The sequence below is a fragment of the Mesoplodon densirostris genome, chromosome 3, assembly GCF_025265405.1.
Source record: "Mesoplodon densirostris isolate mMesDen1 chromosome 3, mMesDen1 primary haplotype, whole genome shotgun sequence".
NCBI lineage: Eukaryota > Metazoa > Chordata > Mammalia > Artiodactyla > Ziphiidae > Mesoplodon > Mesoplodon densirostris.
This window is the reverse complement of record NC_082663.1, coordinates 109,950,348-109,973,186: the sequence shown is the minus strand read 5'-3', so window position 1 is coordinate 109,973,186 and position 22,839 is coordinate 109,950,348. Positions and strand designations below refer to the sequence as shown.

The following is a 22,839-nucleotide window of genomic DNA, read 5'->3' as shown; positions in this document are numbered from 1 at the left end:
CCATCATCTCTGTATTTTCCATGATCTTATTATGCCTTTTCTGCTTGAGCCATTTTCAAAACCCATACTGAAGGAGAAATTGGAACTGCCCTCATGGTATGATTTTTAGTGCACACATGGATGTACTCTCTCTACTTATGACTTCCCCTCTCATGTAGATGCACAACATTAACCTGATGAGGGACAATAACATATTTCAGTTATACTGAAGGCTGAAAATGAAGACTGGTTTGGGAGCAGTAGCAAAGTAATAAACTCATTCAAGCTGAAAGACAAATGACTGGATAGTATGGTAGATGAGAGTAGAGGAGGGCCAGAGGGAGCAGAGGAATGCTTGACTGGGCAGAAAAGAAGGGTAATGAGATGAAGTGGGCAGCTTCATACTTCTATGCTTACCTCTGCTTCGTGCTTTTAGAGAGTCTTACCTGTACGTGGCCCTGGACAGCCCAATGTAACCTGGTGCAGCACAAATGATTTCCATGTGGAGCAGAGATCTGAACATGTTTGAATCCCTTAGAGGCAAACACTCAAGCTTTGAAAACAGAGTAATAGCAAGTTGTTGTCTACGAGGCATATGCAGTGAGGAGGTGCCTGCCCTCAGGAAGCCCCCAGGACCTTCACTGCTTCTTAATTCAGTTCTAACTGGGACTAGAACCTATCATAAAGAGGAGGACGAATAAGAAGTTTGCTTAACAGAATTTTTGTGCACAACGTGTGTACAGTCACGCTGTATTTTAATGCACTTTATTTCAAGTACTTTTAAGAGAAATAACAACAAAATGATATGGCAACCCCAAAAGGGCAAAATCTGACTAATGGGAAGAAGAGAATGTCCCCCCCCCTTTTTTTTTTCTGCCTGAGATAGTCTGGGGGCGGGGAGGAGTCTTGAATGAGGAGAAAGGAGTGGGGATGAGGGACTTAGGGAAGGGTGTCCAAGGAGAAAGGGAAGGGTGGTGACTTACTTCTCCTTCTGTGCCCAGAACCACGTTCCCAGGTATCTGCATGCAAAGTAAGGTGACTTCAGGTGCTGATAAACCATGTTAGTGGAAAAGACTGCAGTTAACTAGGCAACTACTTACTAGGAGCCAGGCATTACTCTTATCTATACCTCTTATTTAGTCCTTAGGCAAGCCCTACTGGGGAGGTGATATTATCCTTTCTCAGAGAGAATGACTTGCTCAGGGTCCAAGAGTTCTAGCAAAAGGCACAGTTAGTATTCAAGTTCTCTTCTCTTAGAATTCCCTCTGATTTTTTAGGGCCAGGGCTGTTGATATACCCTGACTGCCACCAGGGGTCACACTAGCCAATTTGGATCAATCAGTAAGCACAACTGGATCTAAATGTAATTATATAACTATGGCCTGTCCAAGTTTAGGTCTATGAAAATTGCAACATGAAACTGAGGCATTATAAAGGATTACTGGGAAAATAAAAATATGTTTGAATATCTCTACCCCTTATTTTTCTGGCTTAAACAGAAATAAAGGAAGATAAAACAGCATGAATCCAACCCAACAGGCAGCATGACCAGAAGCTTGTATCCTGTATACCTGGCAGTTGGCCAAAAAATGATCTGCTCAACTTTCCTAGTGATGACAGGAGGGTGATATCAGTGTTTAAAAACCTTCTGTATAGCACAGGGAGCTCAGCTCGGTGCTCTGTGATGACCTAGATGGGTGGGATTGGGGTGGGGGAGGGAGGTCTAAGAGGGAGGGGACTAGGTATCCATATAGCTGATTCACTTCATTGTACAGCAGAAACTAACACAACATTGTAAAGCAATTATACTCCAATAAAAAATGATAATCAAAAAAGAAATAAAGGGCTTCCCTGGTGGCGCAGTGGTTGAGAATCCGCCTGCCGATTCAGGGGACACGGGTTCGTGCCCCGGTCCGGGAAGATCCCACGTGCCGCGGAGCGGCTGGGCCCGTGAGCCATGGCCGCTGAGCCTGCGCGTCCGGAGCCTGTGCTCCGCAACGGGAGAGGCCACAGCAGTGAGAGGCCCGCATAACTAAAAAAAAAAAAAAAAAAGAAATAAAAACGAGGTGAATATAGTGTAAGCATTAGGACAAAGCTGCTGACAGTTGCTGGTGCTGTTTTGTTCGCTATCAAAGTGTTTAAGTTTGGTTGTCTGTATTAACTTTTCAGTGGTTACGATCCCCAGAATTCTTGCTTCTCAAAGGACAAAGCTCAGGCTGGGATTCTTACCAAGGTTTCATAGGACAAAATAGAGAAAGTTAGCATATCTCAAACAACGTTTGCATCCTACGAGACAATTACATCTGACTGAACCATCAACAATACATTCACACTCCATAAACAAGTTTTTCTGCAAATGTTTATTTAGAAAGATTTTAAAGAAATGTTACTGTGTCTGTGGCAGTTTCTTTAGGTGAAAAAAGTGCTAACAGTTACTATGGAAACCAAGACGCAGGCAATGAGGAGCAAAATCAGACCTATACGACAATATTTTGAATGCTTCTCTTGCTCTTCTTCCTTTTTCAGTAAGGTATCAAAACCGGGTGTGTACATGTCTCCCAACCAAAACCGTAGGTCATTAGGATTTTCCTAAAAGAAAATTACACGAAGAATAGGATCAGTCAGTGTTACAGACTCAATGAGATTGCAGAACAAGACCGTATAGGTACTTTACGTCCATATTCACACTCTCCTAAGTGAGGTTTAAGTGTCACTGCTCAAATAAGAGAGGCTAGGCTTCCCTGAATAGCAGGAACATGTAGTTACAGCCTCCTGGCTGACCAGGAATCCTCAGCTTCAACCTGTAGGTCTGCATGAGAATTCATTAGGTAGTCTGCATGGCTTACTGAATAAATTGCTCACATTGCAGGGTCAGAAACACAAGAGTGTTTCTGTCATCTTTTCGCTAATTTTGTGTCCCTTACAACTCATAGATACTGTGTGTCAATCAGTTTAGTGAGTTGAAATAAAATGAAAATTCCTTGCCTTAGCGGAGCCTTGGGGGTTTGATTTTGTTAGCATAATAGGGATAAAGATGTTTGCTGAGTTTTTCAGTAAATCCAGAAGATGACTTCCATGGAAGGAGGAGTAAGACCAAGAGTAAAGAGTCTTTTCCATGCTTCTCAATCTTCTGGTCTTCCTTGTAGCGGAATACAGCATGTTGGCATGCAGAAACTCTGGCACTGTTTGACCTTCTGGAGAAAGGACCCAGTATATCCTTTCCCACATCACCTCCTAGTCCCCATGTCTCTGATTCTTTCACTGGCCTTGTCTCCCATTCAACCCTGAGAAATTGTCTTCAACTCAATTTCATCTCCTATGTCCAATGAATCATCTGCAAACTCTACTGTCTATACATCTAAAACATATATATACACACACATATAGATATTTTTTCCCTCCTATTTTCTCCTGCTGTTTTTCAGTGCTAATGATTCAGTGTCTATACCTGGCATCTAGTAGACATACAACAAATTTATGGTGAATGCTGAATCTCTATTTTCATAAACCCACTTCAGGCCTTATTATTTCTCATTTGGAGTATTGCAATGGCTTGTAGCTGGGCTGCCCACCCTCTCTCTGCCTCTCTAGGCTCAGTGGACTTAAAGTCAGACAGTTTCCATGGCTGGACACAAGGGTAATGAACTAGCTTCAGACTGCTAAAAGAGGAAGGGAAGCTGGGTGGATTCTGGTGATGGCAATATAACTCTTCCATCACATCACTACTAGGTTCAACTTCCCAGTCTTAGAAAAGCGAAAACATTAAAATAAAATTTGGATGACCTGTGCAAAAGGATAGGTGATTTAAAAACCCTTGCCTACTTCACTCTTATCCTTCATTTGTGTCTGTGTCCTAATCAGAGGCCTGCACTTTGCCTGCAAGTTTAAGGCCTCATTCTTCAGTAAGAACTTCCATAATGGAGACTATCCTTTCTTACATTCTGCCTATAGCTTGCCTTTGTAACTAAATATGGGCTTCTTTTCTCCTTTCTTATTCATAAAGTTATTAATTTAGAAAAATGGGAGTGGCCAAAAGCACATGGAACTTTCATGGCCTGTAAAGTAGTTGAAAAGGTTTCAGAAATTAGGTTGGGGGCTCTGTCTGCTAATTAGGAGATATGGGTAGGGATGGTGATGAAAGAAGTTGAAATGATGAGGTCAAGAAGAGATCCTAATAAAAACAAAAGCCATGACTTCCAGAAGCGTCTCTCAAAATAGCATCAAGAGGTCTGCATACAAGCCTCTGACCTGACGGGCCTCTGCTCTGAGGTGAGTGTACAGGTAGAGGACGGGTGGGGAGGGGGCTGGCCCTGGTTTTCATAAAGCAATGCATCCAGCAATTCACGTTCAGTCTTCCTAAGCATAAGTCATGGTATTGTCCAACAAAATATTATCCCTCAGTGCCAATAATGTTCAGTTTCTTTAGCCTTACATTTGAATTTTTGGTTTTTTTTGAGTCTGTTTGTTAGCTTCCCCCCACCCCCCGGCCCATTATTCTATTACTTAAACTAGCTCCAGCAAAACTGGACTACCTATTGTTCTGACAAACTCTCTCATACTCTTCCATATGTGCCTTTTCGCTTGCCACTTTTGACAGAAGAGGGCCTCTCCACTCATACAAACAACCTATGTCTTCTGGAATTGTACACATTCTTCAAGTCCAGCATAAATTAACTTTTTCATAAGGGCTTCTTTTAATCCAGTGTGACTTTGTCCTCATCTGAATCTGCAGAGCACTTTCCACTATTCTTCCTATCCTCTATCCACTATTCTCTTCCTCTGTCTTGTCATTTCCTCTGTCCTGTCTAGAGTTATTGTTACTTTGCTCAGTTAGATGAAATTTTGAGGGCCAGGAGATTCATATTCATCTTCATAGTCCCTTTGTCATTCATGTAAACAACAAAGAAAAGAATAGAGGCTCTAGCATACAGTCAAGAAATGTTTGTTAAATAAATCAATACACTTTTTCCTAGTTGCAGAAGGTTATTTCCTAGAGGTATTGATCTTTAGATTCCTGATAAAAAACACAAGATTATTGTTGCTAGGGGGGAGCATCTGTTATGGAAACATCTCTGGAAAAGAGGCTACATTAAGGAGGAGATACACTAAATCCACTAGGAGACTAAGAAACTCCAAAGACTTTGGACATTATTTCAAGGAGTGCACACTTGAGATTTTTAAAAGTGTAGGACTTTAGAGGGACATAATGCTGTCCCCTTCAGCAGGAAAAATCTGTAGGTGACTAAAGTATGGGGTTTAGAATAGACATACATTGTTAAAGGAAGTGTACTTGGAAAATGTCAGAACTTTCTGGCCCTAGGGTGGGCAGAGGCAAGCCAAGGCTGGGTAGGAATCCAGTCCACTCAGAAGACAGAGGGCCTCTCTCCCTGCTTTGCAGGTATTCCTAGACCCTCTATTTGATGGGTGACACCAGGGGGAAAAAAAAGAAAAACTTGAATTGGGTTTAAGCTGGGTGAATGAGTTCATTGCATACTTTTCCTGTGTTGAAATGTTTTTGTTTTGTTTTGTTACTGAGACACAGGAAAATGTCCAAAATGTAAATCTGCAATCTTAAATCACTGAGTAGGCTTGAAATAAAATGATCTTTGATGAGAACTGCCTTGCACAGTGCCTAAGACAGAGCATTTAGTCAATATTTTTGAGTAAATGTAGAATAAGGAACTCTTAAGTATTCATGAACACAGATGATCACAAAACTAGAGGAAAACGTACTTAATCTGGCAAATTAACTTTCAAAACCTGATACCTTCCAGGTAAACCCTTCTTCTGTGTCACACCATTTCTTTCTCTCTACACTGTAGAGATGCTGGTAATTGCTGAAATTGTAAAACACAAAACACATAAATAAACAAAACTACTGACTAGGAGAGAGAAAGTGAAGCCAGAGGCCAAAATGACCTGAAATCTGGAAATTTTGTGCCTAGTGGAGAGTGCCTTTCACCTCAGTACCCATTTCTTTTAGGATTATTTAACTGATCTCCCTTGTCAATTAAAGGAGTTGATTCTTTGCCTTGGGTACCTTCAGATGCCCAGAGAGGTTTGTGTGCAGGGAATGCTTGTCATATTCCTCAACGGTCCATGAAGGATTCTTTTTTCTTTCTTCCATAGCTTCCTCCAAACTCACATCACCATATAGTGGGTTATTCTTCAGAACTGATGACAGGGATGGAGGGGGGCTCTCTGTGGTCACAGCACCCTCCGCACTGGATCTCCTCATTCGTTGAGCAGTAATATTCTTCTTCTCTCTCTGTCAGGAGGCACAGTGACAAAGTTTGTCTTACCAATAAGTCACTGATGACAAGGAAGGCAACGTGAAATAATTGTACCTGAAAGCTTGCTGATTCTGCCTGGAAGCCCAACAGATTAGGACAATGAATGAAGGAAGAATTCTAGGATCCAGTTTGACCTAGGATCCTACCATTAATTGAGTTATTTCTTTGCATGTGATCTTGTTGAGTTTCAGTAATCATTCATTAAAATGTTATTTTATAACAACAGAGAAAGGACAATGTTCTTTAATTCAAATAGTAGAATTCTAAACAATGCCATTTTCCCCCAGCTTATTTGCACTGAGATTTGACATTTTACTTCTTTCTACTTGTGCATTCCATGACTGATTGAAAAAAATTAACATTGCTGTATTAATCCAGCAAAATCAAGATTAAAAGGCATTTTATAGATATGCCTTGGCTTTCATGGGAACTCCCTTAGGACTCTTATTTCAGGCAGCTTGGAGAACTGGACTAACTTAGCATTGCAATCCTATACGTAGCTACAGACCAGCTGGCTATTGGAAGGCTCTAATTCTGACTTTTAGATGTTTAAAAACTTTTTTTTTATTAAAGCATGATATATATGTAGAAAAGTGCATATATTATAAAAGTGCGTATATTATAAATTTTCACATACCAAATAAACCCAAGATACTATCAAGAAACAATCCATTACCAGCACACCTCATGCTGCCTTCCAGTTACTATCATCTCCCTCCCTAAGGATAACCAGTAGGATAACAGCATATGTCAGTTTCATTTATATAAATGGAATCATACAGGGTGGTTTTTCTGTGTCTGGTATGACCTTCATATTTTTACTTTGCTTTTTTTTCTTATGACTACAAAACTATCACAAAGGTAGACAAATTTAAGATTAAAATTTGTTCATTGGCCAAATAAAATTGAGAAGAAAAAAAAGTTTATAGTAACGTCTCATTTATGATGAGGCATCACGGGAGAGGAACTTCACATAAGTTAATTTTTGGAACACTTAGGTTTAACCCTTAAAAACTGGTGACATATTTCATTAATTTAAAGGAATTTTTTCAATAAATGTGTTTCACATATTTCAGTCTTCTTAAACAGAGAAGTTTCAATAGCAATTAATATTTTTCTGAGTTATATTTATAATCATTAATACACTGATTCCCTCAGCATCTATTGGGGTATATAGGTCACATTAAATATGTGTTTATATAAGCTAAGTTGTGAACTAATATTATATATAGTTTCCTTCTGAAATGGCTGGCAAAAAAACATCTAGATAAAACCATTCACATTCTCTTTGGCCTTAGGTTTATCTAATTTTCTTAATCCAGACATTTTTTACATACTTAGTGATCAACTTGGAGATCATCTCTGACTTTCAACTTGGAGATCATCTCTGACTTATTAGGTCGTTGGTCTGCTCAAAATCAATTTATATTCCATAATATTGAAGTTTGTAATGAAATAATAAATCATCTTGACTTAGTGTTTATCCTTAAGATGGATGACCTCATGAAAAATGTTTCTGAATTGAGAAAAAACAATTTGATACAAAATTTAGATAGTTTCAGTTTAGCATAATTCTGACTCAAGTTTTTTTCTTCAAGGCTAGATATCTTTGATTATCTTTGAAAAGAAATAATTCTTCTGACATTGAAAAATTGACTTTGTCAGTTTTCTTGCCTGCTGGACTATTCCTTGAGCTTCTTAAATAAGAAAGCTCTATAAATCAGAAAAATACAGTTTTGGGGGTTAAGAAAAAATAATACTTTCTATTACAATGTATAAAGACCTTGAAAAACTAATATACATAAGACAGAAAAATAATCAGAGCTATTTTTAAAAGAACATTCAAGCCCTTAATTCTAAACTATATTCTTGAATGTTTGATGTTCATCCTAGAACTTGGTGCCATTTATTTTTGCATTGCATGACAATTTCATGTCTGAAGGACATGTGAAGGGAAAATTAATAGAATAACTTTATTAAGAATTTTATGGAAGAAATAGAAAATACTAATCATTGTTGAGGTTCTTTTGTATTTTGATAAATTTTTTCAAAATCTCTTAAGAAAGGAAACAGAGCATGTATTTGAGTTTAACTTTTCACTCCACATTCTAGATGGACTACATTTAACAAAAGGAAACTCAACAGTAATTCCATTATTTTACTCATATAAGCTCTTAAATAACTTCTTCTTAAAAATACTTAAAGGAAAGTAACACTTCAAAGCTTACCTAGGCTCTTCTGTATTAACCATTACTTTGTCCATTTACCCTTTATACACTTTAATCATTATTTATGTCATTTATGTATAAGTAAGCTATCATTTAATAGAAAGAGTGATATAGAAGACCTTCAGACAGACAAACACTGAGAATATACAATTAATAGGCCAAAACAGAAGGAATCTCTAAAAAATGTACTTGAGTAAGAAGAAACCTGGGCCTCCCTGGTGGCGCAGTGGTTGAGGGTCCGCCTGCCGATGCAGGGGATACGGGTTCGTGCCCCGGTCTGGGAGGATCCCATATGCCGTGGAGCGGCTGGGCCCGTGAGCCATGGCTGCTGAGCCTGCGCGTCCGGAGCCTGTGCTCCGCGACGGGAGAGGCCACAGCGGTGAGAGGCCCGTGTACCGCAAGGGAAAAAAAAAGGAGAAACCTGATAATAGAATGAAAGATTAAGTGGCAAGAAGGAATGCTAGGCAAAACAAAGGAAAAAAAAAAAAAGAAAAAACTGACAAATATATACAGAAATCTAAGGAAGCACTGATTTTATGGTAAAATAGAAATAATAATAACCACTAATTTGTGAGTTTTAAGATAAGAGAAAACTGGAACTGTACAGTTAAAAGTTTAACAGATATATTTAATTAGGAAATTTTAAGAAATCATTTCAGTGAGAGTATTACTAAAAAATAGAGAAAGAATGTATAGCTTCTAAATTGTTAGAGCAGAAGACAAAGGATAAAGGAAAATTAATCTAAAAGGTAAGAAACCTGAAACAAAGAATATAGAGGAGAAAGTCTTAGGAAAATAGAAAAAAATTTGAAATAATCATGTTAAATGTAAATAGACTAAACCCTCTATTTAAATGACAGACTGTCATATCAGATTTTTAAAATTAAATTTAATTATATAATATTTACAAGAGAAATACCTAAAATATAAGGACTCAGAAAAAATGAGAGTGAAAGTATAAAAAAAGATATAGCAGGCAAATATAAAGAAGTAAGAGCTGGTATTTGACTGGTTAAATACTCAGCAATTTTGTTTTGCCTTCCTGAGTACAAGGGATGACTGTCTTTATTAGGCTGTTTGAAGTTAAACTGGGGACAGCTCTTCTGATGCTGTGTGGACAAAAGTAACAGAGACCACTTCCAAGCTAAGCCCCTGAATTCTCCAACAAGATTTTTGGCTCACTCTTCCTCACTTTCCATTTCTGTGTCACTGTAAGCAAGGACTGTGAGATGGCAGAACTTTAAGATGAAAGAACTTCATACTGCTATGGAAAAGAGTTGATCCCCAAACCCATCTGCCCTTCCTCAGACATGCACAAGAATGCTTTTCTTCTTTTTAGTTAGAGATATTTTGTCACTACAGTGTAGCCTAGCCTACGTTCCTTAATACAGAAAGTGATATCTTGAAATTCTACAAATGTGGGCATTGGCTTAGCAGTCAAGAAGTGGAAAGGGATGAAAGGGATATTGGAAGCCGGATTGATGGTTATTCACATAATACAGTGAAAAATGTTTGGTATAAGTGTCATCTGTGGTCATTTGGAATCTAATCCCCTGTAGCTGTATGAGTGGTATTATAAATAATCAGAGCATTTATGTACAAGGATCACAGTGCTGGTGTAATACAAGAAAAAGATGACATTAGAGAAAGAACTGAATAGTTTGCAAGAAGAGAGTAGAGAAACTCTGGAAATTTGATGCCTTCTATTGTTAAAAATCTGACTATTTATAGACCTCAAACACTAAGATATAGAATCATTTAAAAGAATGGATTGAGGTAAAAAAAAAAAAAAAGCGGATTAAAACTTCTTAGCTGGGACTTCCCTGGTGGCGCAGTGGTTAAGAATCCGCCCACCAATGCAGGGGACACGGGTTCGATCCCTGGTACAGGAAGATCCCACATGTCGCGGAGCAGCTAGGCCTGCGTGCCACAACTACTGAGTCTGCGCTCTAGAGCCTGTGAGCCACAACTACTGAAGCCTGCACTCCCTAGAGCCTGTGCTCCACAACAAGAGAAGCCACTGCAATGAGAAGCCCGCACACCGCAACAAAGAGTAGCCCCCGCTCACAGCAACAGAGACCCAATGCAGGCATAAATGAATGAATGAATGAATAAATAAATAAATAAATAGAAAAATCAAATGAAACATTAAAAAATAAAAACAAACTCCTTAGCTGAACGAAGTGACTCAGGGTAAAGGTCCTGTTAGGGTGTGGTTTCAAAACTATTATTCCTGACTGCTTCCAGGTGTTTGTCATTGAGTTAAAGGATGGAGAAATGGAGGTAGAAAAGCAAACCATTAAAGCCTACTTGACGGATTCCCCTGGTGGTCCAGCGGTAAAGAACCCGCCTTCCAATGCAGGGGATGCAGGTTCGATCCCTGGTCTAAGAACTAAGATCCCACATTCTGCGAGGCAACTAAGCCCGTGCACCACAACTACTGAGTTCATGCATCTCAACTAGAGAGCCTGTGTGCCACAAACTACAGAGCCCACGTGCCCTGGAGCCCATGCCCCACAGGTAGAGAGAAGCCTGTGACAGGAGAGAGGCCCGAGAGCTACAACGAAGACCCAACACAGCAGAAGGAAGCCCTCGCAACGCAGCCAAATAAAAGAAAAAAAGCCTATTTGAGAGCTATGCCTTAAGAGAACTTAAGATGTGTGTATTGACCTATAGAACTGACCGCAACAAAATAGATATGATTACATTAATAAATAGCTCACACTAAGTTTTAGAAGATATGTATCACCAAAGAAACCACAAGCCTGGACCTAAAAGCTTTTGATTGTTCAAAATTATAAAACAAAACAATAACCCTATGCCTCCAAATATCCATAAATAGGAGTAAATTTTGAAGCTTCTACAGCCTCAAGGGAGGGCCCACTCTGATATGGCAAAAGAGAATGATGAACAAGGGGCAGCTTCCTAGTGGGTAGGACTGGGGACCCTAGAGAACAATGCAGCAGGAAGTCTTCTAAAAAGCAGAATCATGGCCTAATCCACCTTCCCCACCTTCAAGGAAGGAGACCCACACACATTATTTTCAGTGGAATCTCAGAATTACTTTGGGTAGTGTCTGTCGTCTGTCATTTTTCCCTTCAGAAAGGAAGAATTACTGTAGCGATCCCATTCTTATTCCAACAAAGATTATAGGATGATATGGTTGGGACATCTGCTAAATGTAGTGACTGGATCACTTTGGTGTTAGTACCTCTGGGGAAGGATGAATGCTGTGTGTAGGAAGATGAAATATATAAGTATATATATGTTTAACAGAATGATAGACTGTGGCAGAGTCTGGCTAGGTGCTCAGCAAACCCATTTCTTCTTCATGGGCATACAACAGCTAGATTGGGACATAGGCTTGACCCCTAAAATCCCTGATCCTTGGCTTAGTCTCTCTCTCTTTTCTAGCTACAAGCATCATAAAAATTCTGATATAATAGAGACTCAAAAAGGAACAGTCTGGGTTCCACTTGGAAGCAAGCCACTAGGATAATTTTCCCACCCACAACAGATCTTGTGTGAATGACAGATACATTTTATTGAGTCAAGTCACTAAGAATTTGGGCATATTTGTTTCCACAACATAATTTAGCCTGACTAACTACTAAGAAAGTATATATATCAGACAAAATAAACTTTCAGGTAAAAGACTTTGTTAGGTGAAGAAAGTGTTGGTGGAAAATGAATAAATGGCATAATCAGTAAAATATAATATTTCTAAACTTGTATGCCTCTAGTAAAATAATCTCAAATATATAAAGCAAAACTTGAGATAACTAGGAGAAATTTATACATATAATTTTTTACCAAGCAGATAAAACATTATTAAATATAAAGAGGGTTTGAACAATGAAACCAACACATTTGATCAAAGACATCGATGTCATTATTCAATGACTAAAAATACTCATTTAAAAAATACATTGAATATTTACAAAAATTGGTAATGTCCTGGACTCTAAAAGAAATTCCAAACATTCAATATTATATAGATCATGCTCTTTGATCACAGACAACTTATTAGAAATTTAGACATTAATATCAAAAAGATAATGTAAATTACCACATTTTGTAGAAATTAAAACACACATTTCAAATAAATGATGGGAATTAAAAAACTTAGGCAGAATGAAAATGAAAACTGGAGCTGAAATAGCTTTTGAGGGAGTATTATAAGCATATATGCTCACATTATAAAAGCAGAATGAGAAAATTAATGAAGTAATAAACATCTAATTCAAAGCCTTAAAAGGAAACCGCAGAGTAAATCTAAGAAAATAGTCAACATGAAATAATAAGGATAGAAGGAGAAATCAATAAATATGATGAAGAAAAATAACCCAAATATACAACGAAGAGAATCAACCATATTGAAAGCTATTTCTTTGAAAAGGCTAAACCGATTAAAAATATCTTTGGTAATACTTCTCAGGAAAAAAAAAAAGATACAAACTCACAATGTTAGAAATGTAAAAGGAGCATGAGAAGTTACATAGCAAAGATTAAGGAGTGTAATAGGAGTATACTCTGAGTAACTTTAAGAATTTACATGCAATTGGGCTATTTCCCACATAATATAACTTACAAAATTTAATTAAGGAAAAAAATAGGAAATGTTAATAAACCAGTGATCATTTGACTAACCGAATCAATAGTTTAAAATTGACCCCAACCATACACAGGTTTAGGAACACCAGGCTGAATGAGTGTTGTAAACAGCGCTCAGACATTCTTGAAACAGATCATTTCTATCTTACTTCTATCCCATTTCTATCTTGTTGAACTTCTCCGGAATATAGAAAAACAAGGAATACTCCCCAACTCATTTTATGAAGTTGGTATAAACTCCAGACAAGGGCAGTAGATAAAAGAAAAGGTCATTTTTTTTGTTTGTTTGTTTTTTGCGGTATGCGGGCCTCTCACCGCTGCGGCCTCTCCCGTCGCGGAGCACAGGCTCTGGACGCGCAGGCCCAGCAGCCATGGCCCACGGGCCCAGCCGCTCCGCAGCATGTGGGATCCTCCTGGACCAGGGCACAAACCCGTGTCCCCTGCATCGGCTGGCAGACTCTCAACCACTGTGCCACCAGGGAAGTCCAAGAAAAGGTAATTTTTTATAGGCCAATTTCTCTTATAAACATAAATTAAAAAATCATTAATAAAATATTGCTAAACAGAATCCTACAATATGTATATTTTCTATACTAGGATAGGAAAGATTTATACCAGAAAAGGATGTTTTACCAGGAGGGTGGTTTAATATTCGAAGATTAATGCGACTCACCAATTATCAGGAAAGAAACAACACAGAAGTTTGCAGTACATTCTGAAAAATTTTGGAAAATATTTAAACATATTTAGAGCAAATTTCCTAGCAAGATGGAAATCGTAGGGAACTTTCTTAAACTAAGAGAGTCTGCCCAAAACTTCCAGGGCACTGTTTACTTAATGGTTCAAATATTAGAAGCATTTATCTTGGTTTCAGAATTAATACAAGGATGCCAGTAATCACAAACATTCATACGTTATTGCAAAGTTCTGAGCAATACACTAAAAATTAAATAAATAAATCAAAGGAATAAGGGTTGTAAATAATGAAACAAAACAGTAGATGACATGATTATCTACAGGGATATTTACCATCAAAGTAAAATAGATTTTAATACAATTTCTGGATTCAAAATCAATAGCATATGTAATACTTCATTATAAAACATGATTTAAAAGGTCCTATTCTTAAGAGCAGTAATTACTATCAGTATTTAGATATAAACCTTACAACTATATGCAAAACTTCTATGTGGAAAATTATAAGACATAATTGAAGGCTATACGAAGAGCATGATAAATGGAAATATATACCATGTTCATGAACTGGGAGAATCAAGATCATAAAGACTTCCATTTCCCCAGTTTGGTCTACACATACAATGTAATTCCTATCATAATCATAATGCAAACAAGGCATTTCGTTTATATTGCACATATGAGCTCACAGACAACTTTTCTTGGAAAGCAGCTCCCCACTGACCACAATAATTCTGTTTTCTAAATTGCTAGAATGGTTACCTTTATGAAACACAAATTTGATCATGTGATCCTCTTGCTTAAAATTTTTCATCAACCCCTCCAAATTTTCAGGATAAAATTGAAAAATCTAGACAACACCCTCTGAAGCCTTCCTGGTCTGACCCAGATCTCTCTTTAACCCCCTCTCCTGCCTTCCTCTCCATGTAACCAGGGCTCTGGAGTCCCACATGTGTTCCTGTGACACACACAGTGCTTTTAATACAGTTTCAGTGCTAGGGGCATTTGGGTCTCATCTGGGAGCAGTGTGATGGGACAAAGTGGGTAATGCTTCTGGCAGCATACCATCCAAGGGTGAATTTCTGACCCCAATGGAGATTTTGTGAACTGTGTAAATTTAGCATAACTTGATAAATCATGTCCTGATAATTGCCTGAGTAGCTTAGTGATGCTCCTCAATCTACTTCCTAGACAATAAATTAAGTACCTCAAAAGTCCTATAACATTTGCCCAAATATAAGCTTAAAAATGGGAGCCTATTGCACATAGGAGGCTGTTCTTTTTGAAATAGGAAATGGAGTATTGGGAATAGAGACAGTCCAGGAGAAGGCATGACACGTGTTCAGAGACAGATTGTGAAATACAGTTATGATATACCAAAAAAAAAAAACTGAGATAGAAAGAAGAGACATTAGAATTTAAGGGGAAAAGAGTTATAAGACTGAAAAAAAAGTGAGGAACGGTGATTAGGAAATACACCCAGTAAATGACATTGTCTAGAAACCAAGCGAAGAGCAACCTCCTTACCCTTGGTCTTTTGTTCCAGTTCACAGGTTTAGTACAGAAATCCCCTGGGTTCTCAAACAGATGTGATGGAAGCCAGAAAAAGATATAAGAAATAGATTAACCTGAAAAGATTCTGAAGTCTAACTGCTAATCAGAAAAAAAAAATCCCACCACAATATTTGAAAAAACATGTTTTATCATTTATACCAAAAAAAAAAGAATCAGCTTTTTCCTTTTATTACCTCGTTTTATAAAGGGATTGGCAGAAATATTTGGGATATAATTCCAAATGCCTTCATCAGATACATGCCCCAAATTATTTTAACAACCAGAAACATTAGGTTTTGGCAAAAGTTTGTTCATTGCACTGAAAAGAAATTTATTAGGAAGCTTCTTTATTTCTCTAGTTGAAAGAATTTAAGAAGTATAAATCTAGTGGAATCAAGAAATATTTGCTTGTACTCTCTCCCTGCAAATACAGGTGACCTGTGTATCCACAAAGAGGGAGTGAACAGTGTCTGGAGATACTGGCGTGCCTGAGGACATCTGTGCTTACTTTTCTATACGTATGGTATTGCTTCCGTTTGTGTAAAATGGCTTAGAGAATTGCCTCTGAAGGTGGAATGTGAATTTTAAAAAAGCTTAAAAGATAAATCATGGATATAAATACAGTACTCTGTTTTGTTTTTTGTTTTTTTTGGCCATGCAACACGGCATGCAGGATCTTAGTTCCCTGACCAGGGATCAAACCTGTGGTGCCTGCTGTGAAGTGCGGAGTCTTAACTACAGGACTGCCAGGCAAGTCCCTAGGAGATCTTTGTTTTAACTGTTGCGTTACTACCAACGTTGAAGGCAATGTTTGTAGGCTAAGTCCTTTGACATTCCATGAGGTAGTCTGAATTCTAAACACCATGCACATGGAGGGTATGAGACCAAAGGGTAAGCTGACACAAAACTGAAGTTTGTGTGGATTTCATGGGAGTATAAAATCTAACTGCTTGAGTTAGCCACATAGCTTGACAGATGTACTGACTACATCCTCTAACACCTACACGCTCATATACCCCCTTGCATCCAGAAAAATGCAAGTGGTATTATTGGCTATTTTTCAAATTCTAATGATAGGGTAATTTTAACACATTTTGGAATACTGGCAAATGATGATGATGATGATGATGATGATACACATTTCTTATACTCTTATAGGAAACCCTGTCAATTGTTTTTACCTTATTTTATTTGCTCTCAGTTTTAAGGAAATATGTAAAATGAACATTATCCTAATTTTGCAAATGGAAATACTAAGGCATGGACTGAATAAGGGCCATAATTTATGTCTCTCAAATTGGTTTATTGTGGATTTGAGACAAGAAACCAAGTTTCAAATCTCTTTATTCAACGTTCTCCCACTTGGCATAATGTCTCCCCAGCAGAATGAGACATTAAGCCAACAGAGCGAGGGTTTTAAATTATGAACTATTTAACAGCTGCCTACCACCTTCTGCATCCCTAAAACCTAAATTCACCTGATATATTCAGTGCCTTATTCCAGGTATCACCACAGCTACTTAAAACATTTTTTTAAATTAATTAATTAATCTATTATTATTATTTTTTGGCTGAGTTGGGTCTTTGTTTCTGTGTGAGGGCTTTCTCTAGTTGCAGAGAGCGGGGGCCACTCTTCATCGTGGTGCATGGGCCTCTCACTATCGTGGCCTCTCTTGTTGCGGAGCACAGGCTCCAGACGCGCAGGCTCAGTAGTTGTGGCTCATGAGCTCAGTTGCTCTGCAGCATGTGGGATCTTCCTGGACCAGGGCTTGAACCCGTGTCCCTTGCATTGGCAGGCAGATTCTCAACCACTGCGCCACAAGGGAAGCCCCCTTAAAACTTTTATACGTTCATTTCTTTTAGATTTATTTTTTTTGCCAATGAATATATCACTCCTGGATATTAAGATCCAGCCAAGGACAGAAGAATTACTTATTGACATATTGCAATCTAAAGTAGCGAATATAATTGTTTTTACTCATAATCTGTGCCACACCTACTCAACTAACTAAATTTGTAATTGATTTACTCCTTCTCTCCAAGCATTATTTCAGTCGTATATTGAACTGAAATATTTATTCAGTCATTTAACATTTTATTTTAGGGTAAAAGTATAACTTAATAAAGTCTATCTATAGTTTATAATTACCAATAACATATTCAAAGACATATGAAGCAGATTTTTACCTTCTTGGTTTGCCCTGAATAACTATATCAACACATCAGGGCCTGTTGAAAGAGATGCCCTTTAAAAATTTGCATTTCATTCAGGTTTAGGAACAACATTCAACAGAGCTTTAAACTGTGAAGTTCCACAAGAAGGAAATAGGTCAGCTCCAGTACTAAACAAAAGATGTTAAATCGATGTGTTCCAACCTCAAAGGAATTTATTGGATATGTTTTCTTAGACTAAACTTCATAGCACAGGAGGGCCAAGGTTCTCTGAATTGAGTTTTGAATCTTTTTATTCCATGATATAAACAATAAGACAAAGGAGAAATTTCATCACATTTAACTTAAACAAAACACAAAAAAAGCAACCACCAAAAAGGTGTGTATGGATGGGTTTTGAGGATTACAAAAGGGAAGAATGTAAAATTTTTGAAAAGTTAGCTTTCATAATAGGCTGCCTTACAATGGAAATAAATTAAAATCCTCATAGATGGAGGAAACACTTACATAATCATCCAAGTGTACTTGATTTTGAATGATCTCATGATAAAGGTCCCGAGGAGCCCACAAACACACCACAAAGGAGTCACTTTACACCAGGACTCATGAGTAGCAACTGTTTCTTAAAAGAAAACAAATTTCTATTTAGGGAATTTGAGCCACTCCAAAGGATTTAATGATTTGCAGGGGTTTGCAGGTCAGTCACATCTGTTCTGAAATGACATGCTTCTTCCTGTTTCTAAATTGACTAACCCTTAACCCCATTAGCCCTCACATCTTAAACAAAGATTATTCCTGTTTCATGAGCTGTGCAACAGTCAAGTTTATTTATGTTTATTTCAGCACATGGAACTCATCACAGTTTTATTCTTCTCCTTTGGTTAGCAAAAAGAAGGAAGATGCAAAAGAAGCAAGCAAGAAATGAAGTCTGGGTTTGAAGGCTGATTGTTAAGTCTTGCCCACATGGACACCTGTGGAAAAAAAAGAACCTCTAATATAATAGCCAGCACCTTTCCCAGGTGGAGAGTTCTCTCTGTTTTCTTTCTTTCCATCATAGGTTGCCATTGTTCCACTGTTTGAGTCTCCTTTGCATGAGATGAAAGGGAGTCAGTCTAAATGAGGCAGAAGCAAGATTCAGTTCTCTCAGAGGCCATGCATGAGCCCACACAATGTAAGCTTCTGATGTTTTATGCTTAGACTAACCAAAAGATAGAGGTAGGGTTCCCCCCAGAGCCTTATTTGCAAATGTAGTAATTGATTTGAAAAAATTTGAAGGGAAGGTATAAAATGAGGGCTAGGCAAAATCTAAAATGACAGGCTGAGAAGCTAGTGCTTGGAGGAAAACGAATGGCTGGGAAAATTCACAGAATTTATAAAGTGATCAGAGAAAGTCTCCTTATGTTAAGGAAGAGAGAAAGACCTTTTCTATGGCAAGTGTGAGCAGCTACTTTGTACTCCGTTTCCTATAGCTTTCTTTTTGCACAAATGATGAAATGGCCAATAATGAGAAAGAAGCAAGCCCCTGCCCACATATTTATGTGCTCCCAGATCTTACCTGTGAGTAGATGAGGTTTTGCCAGTGCTGTGCAGCAGGGTAATTCCCTCCCGGAAACCTCACCAGACTGGCCTGAAGAAGGGCTGAGTTCCTCATTAAAGACCTCACGTCAAGCTGCAGGAATTTGTCAGGATGGTTGTTATTTGGCAAAACGGAGAGATCCATGTCTCCCTTCATCTACGGTGGAAAACAAAGGCAAGCAAGGCTGCTGCTGTCAGAGCTGTCCATTATTAATGAGCCTGAGAATGCCTGACAGGCATCTGAAACCAGGTCTCTGGGCTGTGCTCAGAAACTACTCTCGAAATGACACATCCACACACAGGAACAATGTAGCACGCTGCCTTTACCTTTCACCACACACACACACGCAGGCACGCACGCGTGTGCGTGTGCATTCAGAGTGCTTGAATGGAACGGTTGGGCCCACACGCGTTAAATTGGATAGGATACCAAAATTAGGTATGTGTAGCACGTAATGTCTCTCCATACAGAGTTAGGAATAACAGTTTAAGAGGAACTACTCTTTGGATAAGGCTGCCAGAATTTCAGGGTTACAGTCCACAGTTTGGAGCACATGAAACAATCACCTGTAGGGAGACATTACTTAATATTTCTCTCTGAACATTGCCGAGCTGACCCAGCTGACTTGGCTCTGCCTGCACAGCCTCACATGTGATATGTGGGATCTTGTTTCTTCTCATGTTTTGACTCCCAGAGTCTCAGGCTCATGTGAAATCTAACCGTGTTTAGGTGGTCAGCTTCAGCTCGAGTAGGGAAATGGCAAGAATCTGATAGTTTGCTACAGTAATTTAGTGCCCCAAACTACTGCTTTGACTCATTCTCTATCTGAGGTCTCTTTGACTCTGTTCCTAGCTGTATAAACTCCTGTGATGGGTCTTGGTGTTTACAAAGTACATTTGGAACCAAAGGAGAACATGGCTGCTGGGTTTGGATGACGTGCTGTCCTAAGTGAACCCACCTGCTAGTCAGAGAGCCGAGGTGGGAGTGAGGCTGTGGATGGCGTCTTATGCCAGGAAGTGATGATGACTTTAAGGGAGATAAGCTCTCTCATTACAAGCCACTCTGCCTTGGGCAAACCACACTTCTCACCGGGAAAGTGTGGATTTTCATCTAGAGAAAGAGAACATTTCCACTCTTGAGAAGGCATAGGACAGACACATCAGCAGTTTTTAAAAGACATAGGTTGTTATGTTTGTGCCTCTGTAAACCCATCTGATTCAGCAGGAAGGATTTTCTTACAGAGGTAATGAGGTCACATGTGGAATGTATCAGCACCAGATTTCAGAAGAGTACCCTACAGCTTATTAGACTCAGCAGCTAGGATGTTCTTGAATCAAGCAAGACACTAGAGAGTACTTACCTTCTTTATAACAAAAAGCATGAGGATGTTAAAAAATCATCTGTTCTACTGATAGTTGCAAACTGATTAAACAACCAATGTTTTCTGTAAGAATTTTTGGACCCAAACTCTATCACTGTCTTACAATATTTGAAATAAGTTTGAGTGGTTTTTATCAACACACTTACTGAAGAAAGAGGTACTTCATAATGACAGTTGATAACAAAAGAGTTAAATCACAAGTGTTTGAAGAATCAAGTGTGTTATGTGTATGTGCATGTACTTAGTACTTTCTGGATTTTTCTGGCTGCTGCCAGAACACATCTAATGAACAAATATTTCTCAGGCTGTTTGCTTTTCCTAAAAGATTCTTTGGGGAATAACACACATCTTCAAGAAGAACCTTACTTCTCTTTGGCTCTCTATATTGGCCAAGTGGAGACACAAAACCCAGATCCAAATATATTTGATTAGAAGTTTTCCTTAGCCAAAGTATGAGGTAGGTGAAATGAGCCTTCAGTTTTCCTTAGGCGTCCTTCCTTTTAGATTCCTCCACCGTGCTTTAGATGCCCAGAGGTTTGTCTACTATCTCCTTCTGTTTACAAGTTCAGTTTCTGACTCTCCACATTCTCCCACCATCCTTTGTCTACTGTCACCCCAAAAACCATCAGTTCTTACTTCTCACTACTGTCCCTATGGGTAGCCTACATGACTGATAATCAGGAAGTCAAGCTTACTACTCCCTCTCCTGCTACTGGCCAAACCCCAACCCCTCCTCACCCCCAAATCACACCTCTGCTGACGCCAGTCCTTCTGCCTGGAAACATTTCTTCCCAACCCTGGATTTTGACCACCTCCTATTCATACTTCATGGGCCATTGCTGATACCTAGCCTTTCACAAAAACTTTACATATTTTCTCTAGCAGGGGAAATGATTTTTCCCTCTTTTGAAATTTCAGAGTGATTTGTTTATACTCTTACTATCTTTCATTTGATAATATATTTTTCCCTTTTCTTTTATGAGCCCCTATACTGGATACATTACAAACGAGCTGCCCTATTGGATGCTTCCTTCCTCACGAGTCCTGTCCTAAGAACCTCATAAAGCCCTTCGCTCAATCAATAGTGGTGGCTGTTGTCTCTTCCAGAGCCCTCTGGTTGGAAATTGATAATCCAATTAAATTTGATTACAAAAATGGCTTAGTGCTCTGTTTTTCAATCAACCATACCCAGTGAAAAAAGAATTCCATCGCCAAAAATATTTATGACATACTCTGTATTCTCTTCTGGTAGTTTATAATGCACAAACTCACATGGAAGACTCTGAGAAGTTCTGCTTCATTAACGTTAGCATTTGCTAAATTTATTTGATCACATAACACCCATTTCATTGTTGTCCTTTTAACTCTACAAAAAATTTACCTGACAGTGATTGGACAAATACTGTCTTAGGAGTTCTATTTCTTTGCTGTCACTAACACCTTCATTCTAGAGTGACAAAGAGTATAAATAAATATAAATAAAGAGTTATATTACAGGAACAATCTGGTGGAAATCTGGATATCTGGGGCTTCTCAACTCTTACCATGTATGTAATCATTTGTTCTCTCTCTTTATAGCAAATTTTAATAAAAACATCATTATCCCTTGGATTTGGATCCAGAATTATTATCTTTTGAACCATGAGAATTATAAAAATAGAAATACAGTTCACTAGGCAAAACTGTCTACATATTAATTAACCATATTTTCTTTTCTTCTCCTCATCCTCTCTCCCTTCCTCCCTCCCTCCTTCCTTCTTTCCTTTCTTTCTTTTTCTTATGCAAATAATCAACTGAAATATCTGAAAGTATTTCCATCTGAAAAGCCTGGTTGATGTCCACATGAGCAGTTGGGGTTCATCAAATTATCTGACTTTGAAAATTTGGACAGTTTTGGATAGTTTGATTACAAAGAAAGCCTGTGATTAGGTTATAAATCATTGGGCATCTATTACAAAACATTATCAAAACTGATGAATGAGGGAGGCAACCACGTTAACTGAGTGCACAGAATTTGAGGTCAGAGTGATACATCCAACTAAACTGTGCTCTTGAACAAGTTGCTGAATCTCTCTGGTCCTCAGTTTCCTCAGCTACAATGTGAAGATATTAATGGTCCCTTACGAGGGTGCTGTGAGGTTTAATAGGTATAGTGGTTAAAAGAATGCTTAGCATATATTAAGTGCTTAAAAAACATTCACTATTATTTTAAGAGTGCATAAGAAATGGGTTTTCATTTCAGCCATCTCCAATATAAAGCAAACTGGAGAAAAAAATGTAAAGTTTTATTATCCACAGTTAAAAAGCAGACTCCATTTCCCAGAATACCCTTCTTTGTGTGAGTCT

The 22,839-nt window shown here is 38.3% G+C and overlaps 1 protein-coding gene across 1 annotated transcript; it reads right to left on the bottom strand.

The window, feature by feature from the left end:
- Positions 1-2,388: 2,388 nt before the first annotated feature.
- Positions 2,389-19,256, bottom strand: MINAR2 (membrane integral NOTCH2 associated receptor 2). The gene is made up of 3 exons (XM_060092622.1): positions 19,092-19,256; positions 6,020-6,247; positions 2,389-2,568 (listed from the first exon to the last, which is right to left on the bottom strand). The coding sequence occupies exons 1-3, from the start codon at positions 19,254-19,256 to the stop codon at positions 2,389-2,391; spliced, it is 573 nt and encodes a 190-aa protein (XP_059948605.1).
- Positions 19,257-22,839: the final 3,583 nt, after the last annotated feature.